Source organism: Erythrolamprus reginae, chromosome Z (genome assembly GCF_031021105.1).
Source record: "Erythrolamprus reginae isolate rEryReg1 chromosome Z, rEryReg1.hap1, whole genome shotgun sequence".
Taxonomy (NCBI): Eukaryota; Metazoa; Chordata; class Lepidosauria; order Squamata; family Dipsadidae; genus Erythrolamprus; species Erythrolamprus reginae.
The window spans coordinates 119,180,779-119,195,541 of NC_091963.1; the positions used below are offsets into that span (position 1 = coordinate 119,180,779).

At 40.5% G+C, this 14,763-nt stretch overlaps 2 protein-coding genes across 2 annotated transcripts in view; both read right to left on the reverse strand.

Moving 5' to 3' along the window:
* The window catches only part of RUVBL2 (RuvB like AAA ATPase 2), a 615,067-nt gene that overhangs the window by 311,070 nt on the left and 289,234 nt on the right, over positions 1-14,763 (reverse strand). The window lies entirely within an intron of this gene.
* Positions 6,879-14,763, reverse strand: part of SYT3 (synaptotagmin 3) — a 74,329-nt gene continuing 66,444 nt past the window's right edge. Inside the window, exons 8-11 of the mRNA XM_070729817.1 lie at positions 13,140-13,311; positions 11,417-11,546; positions 10,356-10,476; positions 6,879-8,536 (exon numbers count right to left, since the gene is read on the reverse strand). Coding sequence (XP_070585918.1) covers positions 10,390-10,476; positions 11,417-11,546; positions 13,140-13,311 — 389 coding nt within the window. The 3' untranslated portion in view covers positions 6,879-8,536; positions 10,356-10,389. The remainder of the gene's footprint in view (positions 8,537-10,355; positions 10,477-11,416; positions 11,547-13,139; positions 13,312-14,763) is intronic.

A 14,763-nucleotide genomic window follows, 5' to 3' on the forward strand; every position in this document is an offset into this window, starting at 1 on the left:
AGCCACATAATCAAATCCCTTGTTTAAAAAAAATGCAAAGTCTTCTTCCCCAAACATGAAGACTAAGAATTTTCTTCTTTAAATATTCTTTGACTGTTTCTGACTCGGAAGAGGTTGAAAGCATTGAGGATTTCTAAGCTAAAAAACAGATGATGTGAATGGTGTGCTTGGAGAAATGAGCAAGGATCGATATATTACATTGATAGAATGAAATAAGAGAGAATCAATTAAGCTGCCTAGCTCCATGCGGACAGAGACAAGAGCAGCTTCACAACAGTTCAGGAGGCTCTTTTTCTTTCTTACTAATGCTATTGCTGTGCCACAGAAGTTAATGACAATGTATATGGAAGCTGGAAAACCTCCCTCCCCTTCCTCCCCCTCCCTTCAGTCCCCTCCATCCCATTTGCACATTGTTCTAAGAAGGTGTCATCTAACTTTTACTTTCTGTGGAATATGGTATAAAGATAAATGTAAACATTTCATATAGGCTAAGGAAATAATGATTTTTGAGCTTGAGTTTCTTTTCCACCCATCTTATCTTACATGTCTGGTTGGTTGGTTGGTTGATTGATTGGTTAGAGCTGGGCATTGATTAGGTGGCTGGTAATCAAGGGGAGAATGCCCATTGCTGACTTCCTGGTTTGGAGAGCACAGAGGACAAAGGTGGAAAATGTGTGGGCTGTGTGTGCCCGATTTGTAATCCCTTCAGTAGGTGAGGCCCAGTGGATTGGGGGAAGGTTTGGAGAGAAGTGTGTTTTGGATTATGGTCCTGAACCCCTTTGGAACCATCATTCTCAAAATCTAGTATAATAAGCCCAAATTAGAGTTGCACCCATTTTACAGTCTTTGGGGACTTGGTTCACTTTCCGCCCGACTAGGGTCTGACTGTGTGGTCACAGGTGTTACACTGTCCTGTCTATTCCAATCAGCCCGTTTTTGACTAGTGGCTGTTGAGGTTTATTCTGATGACTTCATGAATCCTTGCCTCTTGTGACTTACTGTTTTGATCTCTACAAGACATTCCCCCTTATGGATGTCAGAGCAGTTATGAAATTTGATTCCATGCACATCTATAGTCCAGCTATGCAGATGCCTACGTACCTAACTGCTTGCCCCAAGTTACAAAACAACTTCACAAAAGCCCAGTAAACATAGAGTTTAAGGCAGAGCTTGGTGGGATAGCATGATTGAGAAATACGTTTCATTGGGACAGGTAGTTGATTGCCTTGTCAGTGACGTTTGGTCCACCCCCCCCCTCCCCTCCCACGCTTTCTCAGGCCTTGATAAATCTGTAGAAGAATGGGCGATAATAACAAAGATCTCATTGGACCATTTCGTGCTCTGGTTCCTTCTAGGAGTAGCAAACATCTATGAAAAAGCTTTTAAGAAGTGGCTATGACAGCCAAGATAGCCATAACATTGGACAGGGATTTCTTGCAATTAAATTCAGTAGAAGAAAATTTAGCCATCCTTAACATTATCCAATAATTGCAAGGGAAGGGCATGTTGAGACAGTGGGGCAAATAATTTCCACATTTTGTTGGACAGCTCCTGGGTGATGGGCTAAATTTGAATACTGAAAGCATCATGCTGTTCCTGGTTCTCAGCAGTTCTTGCACTTAAGATAACCTTTAGGTAGGTAGGTTTTACTTACCTGATGCAACCTGGCTGTATGAATCTGGCTTTATAAATCTGTCACAATGGTAATCCTGATCAGTATTCACAGAACACGAGTGAAACACTTCGTCCTTATGACCCAACCTGGTTCAGTGTAGTTACTTATAGTTGTATCCACAGAAACCACAAAGGAACAGAATGTAGAGGTTAATTCTAGAATGTGTTGTAAGGCTCTGGCTTCTGGAGGAAGATCAGGCTAGTAATTATGATGCTAGCTTCAGATATGCTTGATGATATGGTAAAATTAAAGTAGAACACTTTCTTCTTAATTGGGACTAGGAGAAGATGGGAATTGCATGGATTCAGAATTGTGGCTTGGGATGTCCCAGTAAATTACGTGAGGATTTTCTGAGAGATTTAAATGCTAAAATTTAAATGTGTGCCCGCATGGCTGTCAATTATAAGCCTTGCAGGCTGTGCAAACACAGTTTACATAGTTAAAAAATTTATAAAGTGTTGCACCTCATGATTCTTGACAAATGTATATATTTTTTTATGTACACTGAGAGCATATGCACTTAAGACAAATTCCTTGTGTGTCCAATCACACTTGGCCAATAAAGAATTCTATTCTATTCTGCAGTTAACAACCTGTGCATTGCTTGCTGACTTTCAGTGAGAATGATTCCATGTTAGATACTTCCCTAATTGCATAACGGGAATAAAATAAGACTCTATCCTGTTGCTTGGATTGTCTACAGTGAAAAATGATAAAATAGGAAAAGAAAGGGGGGGAGGGGGAAATCCAAAATGCTATGCAAGAACCTGAAATTCACATATAAGTTATATAAGTACATTTGAAATATTCCAGAATTTACAGATTTTCCCGTTCATAGCTTATCAAGCAGCTTCAACTGCCAAGGATTTATTTATTTATTAGATTTCTATGACACCCTTCTCCAGGCGACTCATCTGAGGCCAAGGAGGATTAGAAGATAAGTTGAATCAGCAGGTGGTCACTTAAAACAGCTGCAGTTAGAGAATTAACCAGTTGATATGCCTTAGTATAAATAACCTGCCTAAAAAGAAGTTCAAGCTTGCATCTTTCTGGGAGTAAAGACTAAATTTATAGTGCTAGATGAAAATGGAGAGGTGTGCCCAGCACAGCTCTGGTGTGGACACACCAGGGGAATGCCTCTGATAAAGACTGCTGATGTCACTGTTCCTTTTGTGCACTGAGTATAGAGTGGAAGAGAGGATGGCTATTCAACCAATTCATATCAAAATTGAATTGTTGTCAATATCCATTTGCAGAAATGCTGAGAGGAAAAATTATTTTGGGAAGGCCTGGAATAAATGTTGGTCTTGGTGAAATGGAGTTTAAAAGTTCAAGCAAGAGCATGATGGATATCTAAAGAAGGAAGTGATGTTTCTGGTGGTGTTGATGGGCTGAGAAAATAGATAGGCAATACAGTGTCTTGATTCAAATAGGTTAGGGTCTACATTGGAAAAAAGGAACCATTTGGTTAAAGAGATTTTTGTAAAGACATGCTCTATTTCAATGAGATAAACATGACTTGGCTCTTTCATAAATATGTTCTTTGCAACACTCCTTTATTTTCCTTAGCTTTTCTTACCTCTGATAACGACCCAGCTAATGAAAGACCTAGCTCATCAGCATCAGGTGATCAGGACAAAGTTCCATGGAAACCACAGCTCACATCCTGTGTAAGGATTCACACTCGTAACTCCTTTCCTGACAAAATATTCAGGAAATTCTGATCTCCCTTCAGTACTATGAGATACAATTTCTTTGAACTTATCTAAAATCTGCTCTACTGTTCATAAAATCAGGGACTCTTTGTTCACCCATCAATTATATTACCATTAATTGTAATACACTATTATGTCTCATTTTAATGGTTTTTTATTCTGGTCTGACCATAAAAGATTGAACTCAACACCATCATCCTCTGGAGTTCTTGGGACTGGCTTGGGGCAGTCGGAAGAGTTGAGATTCTGTACAATTGTGAAATGACCAATTAGGATTTCAAAGTCCTTGTACTTTGAAATATATGGGGAGCATCAAATCAAAGTGGCTATGTATAGTCTAAGCAGAGCCATAGGCCATTCATATAGTATAGTGTGCTGTTTTGATTTGAAACGCTGGCGTCATTTGGTTGAGATGTGAATAGGACAAAGAATTTGCTTCCTGTTGAAACTTTTTCAAAACTTTTGAACTATGTCCAAGGTGTCATCAGCATTACAGCTAAGCAATCTATTCTCATTGAAGAGAAGGTCCTCAATTTTAGCCTTAGCTTCCATTGTCAATTCAGTGGAGCACAGCCAAGCATGGCAATGTGGAATGATAGAAGATTCTGTAACTCTGGCTGTGGATCAATTGCATGATGAGCCATATATAATTCCTGTTTTGGCAATGTGTCATGTTCTGCATGAAAAACTATTTACCTCTTATTCCCTGGCAGAGCAATTAGAAATAGGATATTTTCTTCCACAAATAAACATACTTAATAAATGACAATGCAGAGGGAGGTAGCTCTCTCCCCAGTTGAATTTGTAGCTAAAGTGTCAAATTTAGGTGCATAGAAACATAGAAGTCTGACGGCAGAAAAAGACCACATGGTCCATCTAGTCTGCCCTTATACTATTTTCTGTATTTTATCTTAGGATGGATATATGTTTATCCCAGGCATGTTTAAATTCAGTTGCTGTGGATTTGTCTACCACGTCTGCTGGAAGTTTGTTCCAAGGATCTACTACTCTTTCAGTAAAATAATATTTTCTCATGTTGCTTTTGATCTTTCCCCCAACTAACTTCAGATTGTGTCCCCTTGTTCTTGTGTTCACTTTCCTATTAAAAACACTTCCCTCCTGGACCTTATTTAACCCTTTAACATATTTAAATGCATAATTATATTGAGAGTGGCAGTGTGATTATGATGCCTCCACTGTAACAAGATAGGTGATGCATTTTGGAATACAAAACAGTAAGGATAGCGTATCGGCCTTTCTGAAGTTGGGTGTTGGAAAGACTCCTGACAATAGTATGAACAGCCGAGAAAGCAAACACATACAAACTCAAATCAACTCGAGAGTTCCTACTCGCAATGAAAAAAGAAATTGCAAAATGTGGTCCTTGTGACTATATGGTTAAAATCCAAATACTTGCTTTAGAATGCTGAGCTGTCCTATTGAAGAAGTTTTGAATAATGGCTAAAATAATGAAAATCAGGAGAAAGAAATCCAATGAAGCATAAGTAGAACCAGCTAAAGGGTGAATGTATTAATGCTATGGCAGTTAAAAAAATAACCAGTTTTAGCACAGCCATTTCTACTCATTTGGTTGGTTTGGCATTGGGACCTGTACCTAACAATTCTAAGACCCAAATGAAGCACTGCCCAGATAACCCCTTATGTAACAACCACACACCACTTTTTTTGTTCATTTGAGGCCCAGGTACTTTTTTAAATCAAGCAAAAGTTACCATTTCCAAACTATTCTCAATGTTACATTCTGGACATGCTCTTCAAGCAGCCTTAAGAAACACTGGCTTTGGTGCTCTTGAACCTAGTCCCAGTTGGTATACCCATCCTGGCTCTGCTTAAAGTTGTTTTGTTTAGACCTGGAATTGTACTGAGGAGGAAGAGTGCCTGTAGACTTGAATCATCATTCTACTATATTGATATTTGTGCTCTTGTTTATAGGCATACATCTCCAGGGAAAATGCTGTACTCAAGCAAACATCTTTAATATAATTTTTATAACATCCTCCTGATATGGAAACATAGCATGACAGGAAGGAGATAAATTAGGATCCTTCTCGCTGATTGGATCAAAGGAAATTTTTGACACAGGATTCAAGTAAAAGTGGTTCTGGAATATTTAGAAGTGAGTCAGCTGTCCCAAATTCTCTGAGGCTCTACAGATATTTTTATTCCTGCGGTTACTGACCTACCATTTGTTTAAAGTTTTTGTCCCTTGAGCCTGTATTCTTGTATAAGACACAAATACACTATGAATCTAGAGTACTCCAAAGCAAAGTGGCATGCAGACTTTTGATGGTCTCTATTTGTCAAGGCGAGGGAATGGGAAAGCCGTGCTAATCCATATGGACAACCCAAGTAGAATCTCTAGTATAAAATATTAGGTAACCCATCTTTTCTGCCTTGTTATGCCAATTGACGGTAATTATGGGATAAGATAGATGGAAATATGGGTCCCAATCTTTAGTCCACTTCAGGAGCTTACTGGGTATCTTCAGGGAAGTCACTTTCTTCGTGTACCTTTCATAAAAGATTTAAGAATGTGACCTTGCTCTGCTCTCAAATAAAAGTGGTCCTCAACTTACTTAATTCATTTAGTGAATGCTCAAAGTTACCATGGCACAGAAAGTGGCTTATGACTGTTTTTCACACTTAGGACTAGGGCAGCAACCCCATGATCATATGATAAAAATTCAAATGCTTGGCAACTGGTTCGTATTTATGACAGTTGCAGTATCCCAGGCTTATGTGTCCACCTTTTGCAATCTTCTGACACACAAAGTCAATGGGCAAGCCAGATCCACTTAACAATCACTAGCTTAAGAACCGCAGTGATTCACTTAACAATTGTTAGAAGTTAGTTGGGGGAAAGATCAAAAGCAACATGATAAAATATTATTTTACTGAAAGAGTAGTAGATCCTTGGAACAAACTTCCAGCAGACGTGGTAGATAAATCCACAGTAACTGAATTTAAACATGCCTGGGATAAACATATATCCATCCTAAGATAAAATACAGAAAATAGTATAAGGGCAGACTAGATGGACCAGGAGGTCTTTTTCTGCCGTCAGACTTCTGTTTCTATTGTGGCAAGAAAGATCATAAAATGGGTCAAAACTCACTTAAGTGTCTTGCTTGGCAACAGAAATGATGCGGGCTCAATTACAGTTATCAGTCAAGGATGACCTGTATGTGCTATTTTAATGTGAAAGAGGAGTGGTGGGATAGACAACTATAATAACAAAAAAAGCTTGATTCTTGGCTGCCGGGAGCAGTAGAATGTATGAGTTTGCTTCACTTTTTCTGGCATTGTGTGGTTGAGGTACATAAAGTTGCCCTACTCTGGAAAGAAGGTCATACAAATCTCTCCAGCTAAAGAGTTTCTCTTGTTCCTGATGAAATAAGAGCGTAAACATCTGTGCTTTATCAGAATATATTGACAGAATGCTGAATACAGGTTCAATTCCTTCATTTATCTCCACTGCTATATTCCACCTTCGTTCAAAAGAGTCTTGAATTCCAGAGATACTTTTTCCTTGTTTTTTCCTTCCAGTTTTATTGATGTCACGGTTTTAGCAGCAACTTCAAGTTCCAAACTATTGTGACGCGAGATCACCTTCTGGCCCCCTCCCTCTCCCGTTAATGCCAGAAATTTATAGCTAAGCAATTGGGAGAGTATATGGCTTTTCCAAAAGAAAAAAAGAAAAAAAAAAGGGTGACAGAAGTTTAGGAAGCGGGGCTATTTCTCCTGTTTTATCCCTCCCCCCTCCCTTTATTTCACACAATTAGAACAAAAAAAAACAACCATTAACAGGACTGAGCTTCAGAGACCAAGACAAAATGACAAATGGATGCACCATAGGGGGAGAAGAAAAAGAAAGACATTCCAAACTTAAAAACAAATGGGGTGGGGGGCACATAAGGAAGTAACACAGTGGAGATTTGAGTGGCGAGACCAAGGACGCCTTGATTCTCTGACCAAGAGGCTGTCCTAGTTTAAATCTGGGAAGCACTCACACACTCAAACCGAGTGGAGGGTGACCATGCAAAAAGCCAGAAGCAGCAAACGTAATGAGGAAAGGAGTCACACTTATTATCTCACCCCAAACATTTACACATACGTATGAAAGAGTCCAGAACTGGCTGTGATATTTGGAGTTAAGCTGAGCCCCAATCTAATTCCAGGTTAGAAAGCAGGCCTTAATTTAGTCCATTATGGAGCCACTTTGATGTCACAAGCTTGATGTTAATCTGTAGCAAGATGGCGGTCCTTGATGCAGAAGGCATAGCAGGGCAAATTGGCAGGGATGTCCACAGGGAGTCGTCCTGGGTCACTTACACAGTTGTCTATCAAGGTTGGATGATGAGGAAAGAATGCCAATTTTCTTCTCCCTCCCTCCTATTCTTGGGCTGGAGGTTCATGAAGACTGAGGTAATGGGTGCTGCATGCTTTCTGGTACTATGGCAGAAATTCTGCCCCCACCCCTATTAGACCAGGCACCCACAAAGACATTCCTTCATGCCTTCAAAAGATCTGTTGTGAAAAGAAAACAAGAAAGAGAGGAAGGGTTAACAGTCACCTGGCTCTAAAGTCACAGCCGTGAGAAGATTTGAAGCCCGTACACAGGATAGGGTGTAGAAGGAAGAATGGTGGCCTGCCATGCCTGTCCCTTATTATGCCTCCTGAATAAAGACTGTTAAGTTTAACAGTCTGAAGAACTCTACTAAATAGCTCCACGGGGAAGGGGAACCTCTTTAATTCCTGTCCAATGAGCAATTTTGAAAAACAAATTTCTAGTTTACCATTTTGACTCTTTCCATAACAAAGACTCCAATAGCATGCATATCAAAAAAGATCCCACCCCCATTTAGATAAGCTAGGGGGGAAGGGTCTTTTTTTAAAAAAATTCCGGATACAGTATATCCCTCCCACAATAGAAATGCTCTTTGATGGCTGCCCTTATGGCTTTTGAAAAGAAAAATGCATCAGGCAGCAAACTTTCTGGGGAAGATGGGGATTGAGGGAAGCAGGAACTTGCAGTCCTTCCCTCAGATGATCTCCTATTGGCACTTCCTCTCAGATGGATCTGAGGAAACACTCCAGAAAGTTCTGAGAGCACATTGCTGGAACCCTGAAAGAAAAAAAGAAGGAAGGCCATCAATCACTTCTTTCAAAACCAACTTTTATATGACTAGAAATTACTGACTTGGTCCAAAATGAGTTGGGGGATTAATCCTGGAATTGTCCCAAGAATTTAGAAGGTCTCTAACAGAGAGTTTAGGCTCTGGGAATTTCTTGTTATTTACACCACTTCTATAATCTGGAGATAAGGTTCAGAATAACTCAGCCATGTTACTCTATAGCAGTGTTTTTCAACCAGTGTGCCACGGCACATTAGTGTGCCGTGAGACATGGTCAGGTGTGCCGTGGGGAAATTAAACATGGGTCCCCAAACTATGTACCGCGTGCCGGATACGGCCCATGGAAGCCATTTATCTGGCACACTGCCAGCCACCTCCATCCGAACATAAACATTCCCCTCATAATCCTTCCAGCTATCAGTGACAGGAAGAGTGGAGGCACAGGGAACGCTCACTGACCAATCACCTTCTAGGATTCATCCCAACCACTAGTAATGAACCAATAGCAGGCCGCCTCTCATCTACACCCAGGAAGATCCCCGCTCGGGCTGCCGCGCACGTCATTGTGTGGCCGTGGTGAGTAGTTGAAGCTGCTACTCCTCCCCATGGTCCCGATTTCTAATCCTGGTCAGGACTGGAGGTAAATGTTGCCACCACTAGATGAAGCCTCAGCCTCAGCTGGTTATGTCTATCATGATGGTGTATATAGATATTTGACCTTTTTATAAGAGGTCCCCACAGAGGGTGATACTATATTATAAACTATATGTATAACATGTACTGTGTTAGAGTGTCATTTTGGTTGGTGGTGTGCCCCAGGATTTTGTAAATGTAAAAAATGTGCCGTGGCTCAAAAAAAGGTTGAAAATCACTGCTCTATAGAGCACATAGAGTTGTGGAATATTTTTTTTGGGAGCCAGAAATGGAACATTTTATATATTCACTGCAACCTAGTTTAGCAGGAGGGGGTGTGTTGCTTTTTTTGGCTAATAATGGCAACCTCATGTGAATAGTAGCCCCCATATGTATTAATCCACTGCATGTCTATGCTTTTTTTAAAAAAAAACCACGTTTGAATAACTCCATTTACTGGTAGCTATTAAATGAGGCTTGCTGAATTGATTGGTTGGGTGACATCAATGTTTAACAACAGTACCACTAACTGAGAGTTCATTTCCAGATCCAATTCAAATTACGGTGCTTATCTATAAATAGGCTGGGCCCATAATATCTTAGGAACATCTCCTCCCATTAGTAGGACTCAAGCACACTGATTAATTTTGGAGGCCCTTCTTTGTGTTTCAAGTTGATGATTGTAAGTAGAGAATACACATCATGACTCTGATGGGGAAAGAGAAGATTCATTACCAAAGCAATAAAGAGGGAAACATTACTTGAATCCAAATGACTGTGGGGGGGATGGTGATTATGAAAATGTCTCAGGCAGACACTCCCCTAATTCACATGAATATAAAAGAGGGAGGAGGGAAAGCACAACCAGACCTGCAAAGTGGTGTTGTAGCCAGTCTAAAAGTAGTGTGTGTGTGTGTGTGTGTAATTTAGTACTTGTTTTGCACTGCCTTATCGGCTTACAATAAGGGATCCAATACTTACTGGCGAGGTGCCCCCAATATAAGGTCATGTCCTGGAAACCCCATGTAGCATCTACTTTGTGAATTATCTGGCATTAATTTTATAAAAGAGCAATATAGTAACTGGGGCACACATGGAGAAGTAGGGTAGGTCTACCAAATTTAAGAAGGTATATGTCATTTTTCTTCCCATTCCTATCTCCCTAAAGACACTTACAGTCCTTGGTGGCAAAGGGCTGCTGGTGGTTGCTTTAGTCTGAATGAACGCTTTCTACTATGATGCTAGGTTTATCTCGAGCTGGAGGATTCTTGTTGATATAGCTGTTCAACGTCTTCTCCTGAAAAATCAGAGGCAGCAAAGAGAAAAAGATAGAGGGACAAATGTGAAGCTCTCAGACTCTCCAGCCACTGCCAGAGCATCCTGACTTACGGACTCAGGTTTGAAGAGATGGTCCAAACTTGGCCCCCATCCCTCCCACCTATGTCTTCCCTCAAAAAAGATCCAGGTCCCAATTTATGACATTATATAACCCTGACAGTTTCCCCAAACTTTTAGCCCGTTGTTTCTCAGTTATTCTGGAATGTTATTCCATTGTGTCAGTGAGTCTTCCAGCATTCTTCAGGATCCATGCTTTGTATTCAGGATGCACTACTAAGTTCTTGGAACGGTACTGTACAGCTGCAATACCAGAATACATAAGAGGCACAACAATTTTAGTCAACAGTCTAGAGCTGCATCATTACCATAAAAGCTGAGTGAAAGACAGGTCGTAAAAGGAATAGACTGAGCAATTTATTGCATTCTTATTTATAGCAAAGGGCAGCTTTTATTGTTTCAAGGGCCACATACGTTTGGAAGGAATCCAGGAAAGCGCTAAATGACAATAGTGGGTGGGAAATTAAGCAAGATATGAGTGGAATGGTGTTATACTTAACAGAGAAAAGCATGCTTTTCATTCTGTCCTGCCATTTCATAGGCTACCCATTTTTTCTCTTTGTCTTTCCATCCCAGTGCTTCTCATCTATAGCAACTTAAAATGAATGACTGGGGAATTCTGGGAGTTGAACTCCACAAGTTGGTCAACGTTGAGAAACACTGCTCTATCCTGTGCCCAAGGCACAGGTTAGAATAGCTTTGTGCTTAACAGAGAAGTTGCAGAATGTGTAGTTCACTGCCCGTTTCCTCCTGATCTGGCATTTAAGTTTAGTTTTTAGTTTCCAGTGAAGCAATGGGTTGGACACACATCAGACCTGGTATTCTCACAATATCACACTCACCTCTACTAGCTGGTGCCAATGTTCAATGGGCTTACGTGGATTTGCCAGCATCTCAGCCCAATGATCTCTCCCGGGTGCATCGGCATCATTGCCCACTCGACACATGCCAATGACTTCATTATGCCCAATGCTGTGGATGAAGAGATTTATTTCAGAAGCAACCTCTTACTGAGCTGGAGGAAAATGTCAGCTTCATTCATTCATTCATTCATTCATTCATCCATCCATCCATTCAATTGATTGATTGATTGATTGTATATAAAAAAATTAAAAACTCCTTTACGTTAAGTTCATTGTCTATGATGCCACAAACAAAAAAACTTTCACTGCTTATTCTTGATTTCTGCAACATGTCTAATCTAGCCTATGGCCCTAGATTTTCTGCAGATCTCCCATTCAAACATTAATGAGGTCTGATTAGTTTTTTGGTATCAGCGAAAGGCATGATAGGTGCTAACACACTTGTGAGCTATTGGATCATTTGTATGGCGGCATACAAATCTAATTAATAATAATAATAATAATAATAATAATAATAATAATAATAATAATAATGCCATTTTTTCCATCCTCCTCAGGCTTCAGGAGACTTTCCTGAAGTCTGGGGAAGGCAAAAACGACCTCCGCTGCCCTCCAGAAGGTCAAATCAGCTGGTGGGCATGTTGGGTCTGTTTTTTGCCATTTGCAGGCTCCAGAGGCTTCAGTGAGCCCTGCATGCAAGCACAGGAGAGCAGCATGGGGGGTTTGTACATGCATGTACAGAAGGGAGGGCATTGAACATGCATGCTATCGCATGTGCATGCCCTTTACTGCTCTATACCATTTCAGACAAACGGTTGTCCAATCTCTTCTTAAAAACTTCCACTGTTGAAAAAAACCCCACAACTTAAGGAAAGCTGACCATGCCACATTTATTCATAAAAACAGCCAGACAATAGCTGATTTCCTTGTCACCTTCGAGAGGTGAGAATATAAATTTCCTGATTTTCAGGGCCAGCATAATTATGGAAATGAGGTCATGTTCAGGATTTAAAGCCATATAATTGAAGGATGCCCAAATTGGGCAAAAATGATAATCCAGGATTGTCCTCAGTGCATAACTCTCTATTTGTTAGAGCTTATGGAGCAATCTTAAGTTACACCCCCTCCATCTTTGTTAGAAAAAGTAAAATGAACTCCTGCCAAGCTGTTGTGGTTCTCTAGTAGTTTTCAATATAATTCCAGAGGTAATTTTGGGTTTTTTTGCACTACTCATCACCAACTTGTGAACTAGCAACACAGCATCTGATTTAACAAGCTGTACCAAATCAAATAACCCGAATGCCTTGACATTTCCATGTTATTTTGTGTGTTGTCACAAGGTTTTAATGATTGGGTGGGTGGATGGGTGGGGGGAGGAGAGGGGATAAATTCAAGCCATCCTATGAAATTGTGCAACAGCATCTATAGCTGGCAAGAGTTGCCAATATCTCTCCCCAAGACATCGCACTCTTTGTCTCCATCTTACATGTTGTGCCCCAAATTCTGCAGTCTTAAAGACAGAATTCTTTCACTGAAAGTACAATCAAACAAAGTGTTGTGCCATCACTGACAGATATGATTCCTCTCCAAAGAAGGGAAGACATCTAAAGGCCCAGCCAGCACTAAAGTCCCTGGGAAACCCTTTAAAACATGCAGCATCATTTTAACTCACCGGAATTTGGGTGGATATGATATATCTTACCAATCATAATCCATGACTGCCAAGGTAATGCTGACATGCTCCATGCTGTCCTGGGGAATGTCAAAGACCAGAGCCTCATTGTAACTGGGGTTCAAGGTGTTTTTCTTGATGGAAGTCTTACGCTTCTTCAAGCGCCTTCCTTCACACATGAGGGAAGCTTTAACGTAGGGATCTGAAAAGATGCAGGCAAAGGGTAGAGAAAAGCGGTGCAGTTCATACAGGGGAAAGAGGCCAAGCCAGATTCATATCAAGAACCATCACCTATAGCCATAGTTCCCTCTAAGCTGAGCAGTGAGCAATCGCTCACTTAAAAATCATCATCAACTCAGAGTTTTCCAAACCTGCCCAGAAGCCGAGAGGGAAAGAGTGAGAGGGAAGGAGAGAGAGAGGAAGAGAGAGAAACAGATAGAAAAAAGAGAGGAAGGAAAAGAGAAAGAAAAAGAATGGGAGTAAGGAAGAGAGAAAGAAAATCAAAATCTAGTTTGAAACTAGCTCAACTATTTAAGTGGCATTTTGATATTGATAGAGTTGCCCTATTATGAGCTCACTGTTATAGACACACAGTACAGTATTTTATTTTGAAATTCTCTGAGGCGAAACAGGGTGGGTTTTTTATTTGTTTGTTTGTTTATTTATTATTTCTGTGCCACCCAGTCCCGAAGGGACTGCCTCTCAGACACTATACTTTTCCGCCCCCCCCCCCCAAAAAAAAATTAGAGGGAACACTGAAAGAGGCCAAGCCAGATTCATATCAAGAACCATCACCTATAGCCCCTCTGCGGTTAACATTTTGTCCCATCTCATTTCTGATTACAGTACTGGAATTTCTATTCCTTTGACTTCAAGGAGTTGAGATTTCCTGATTGAGCACTTGCAGGGATTTTTTTTCCAATGGCATCTGAATGAGGTTTTTATGGTTGTGGGAATTGTCTGTAAGTGCTTAGTGAGGACAGATGCTGTCAACCTCAAAGTATCATAAGATCCAAAACCGCAGGAGAACGGCATGGCAGAACTTGCAAGAATGCGAATCACAATTCAGAATCAATTTTTTTATGATGCAATTTCCACAAGCAGAAACGGAGCATTATTATAGGGAATAGGCTGGGCTATATATAACCCCCTTTTTCCCTAATGACCTACTATTTCACAAACTTTCCATGTAATCAGCAAAATACCAGATAGCAAAATATTTCAGGCTTTTCCCTGCCCCCACAATAGACCTGTCACATAAACCAGGCTGTTTTCTGTGGTAGAAGCTATATCATAGATATAAATGGAGCTGTGCCTATCAAACCTAGCCTGCAATTCCAGATTACATAGGAAGTTTCCCACTATGGAGCAGAATCTGCTCTTTAATTTTCCACTTCCAACATCCATAAAAGCCAGGCTTGCATTGAGAAATTCCCACTGATTTATAACTACAAGTCCTTCTCATCCCATCCACCCCCCTTCCGTAGAGGATTCAGCTCTGATTGTCCTCATAAGTACCAAGGATCAATTTATCAAACCTGATTTGGCATTTTCTGTTAAGATGCATCCTCCAAATCATAAACGTGACAACTGTCACCGAGAAGTATATCCCTAACTAGAGGCAGTAGAAAAATCCATTCTGTCTGAATGTTTA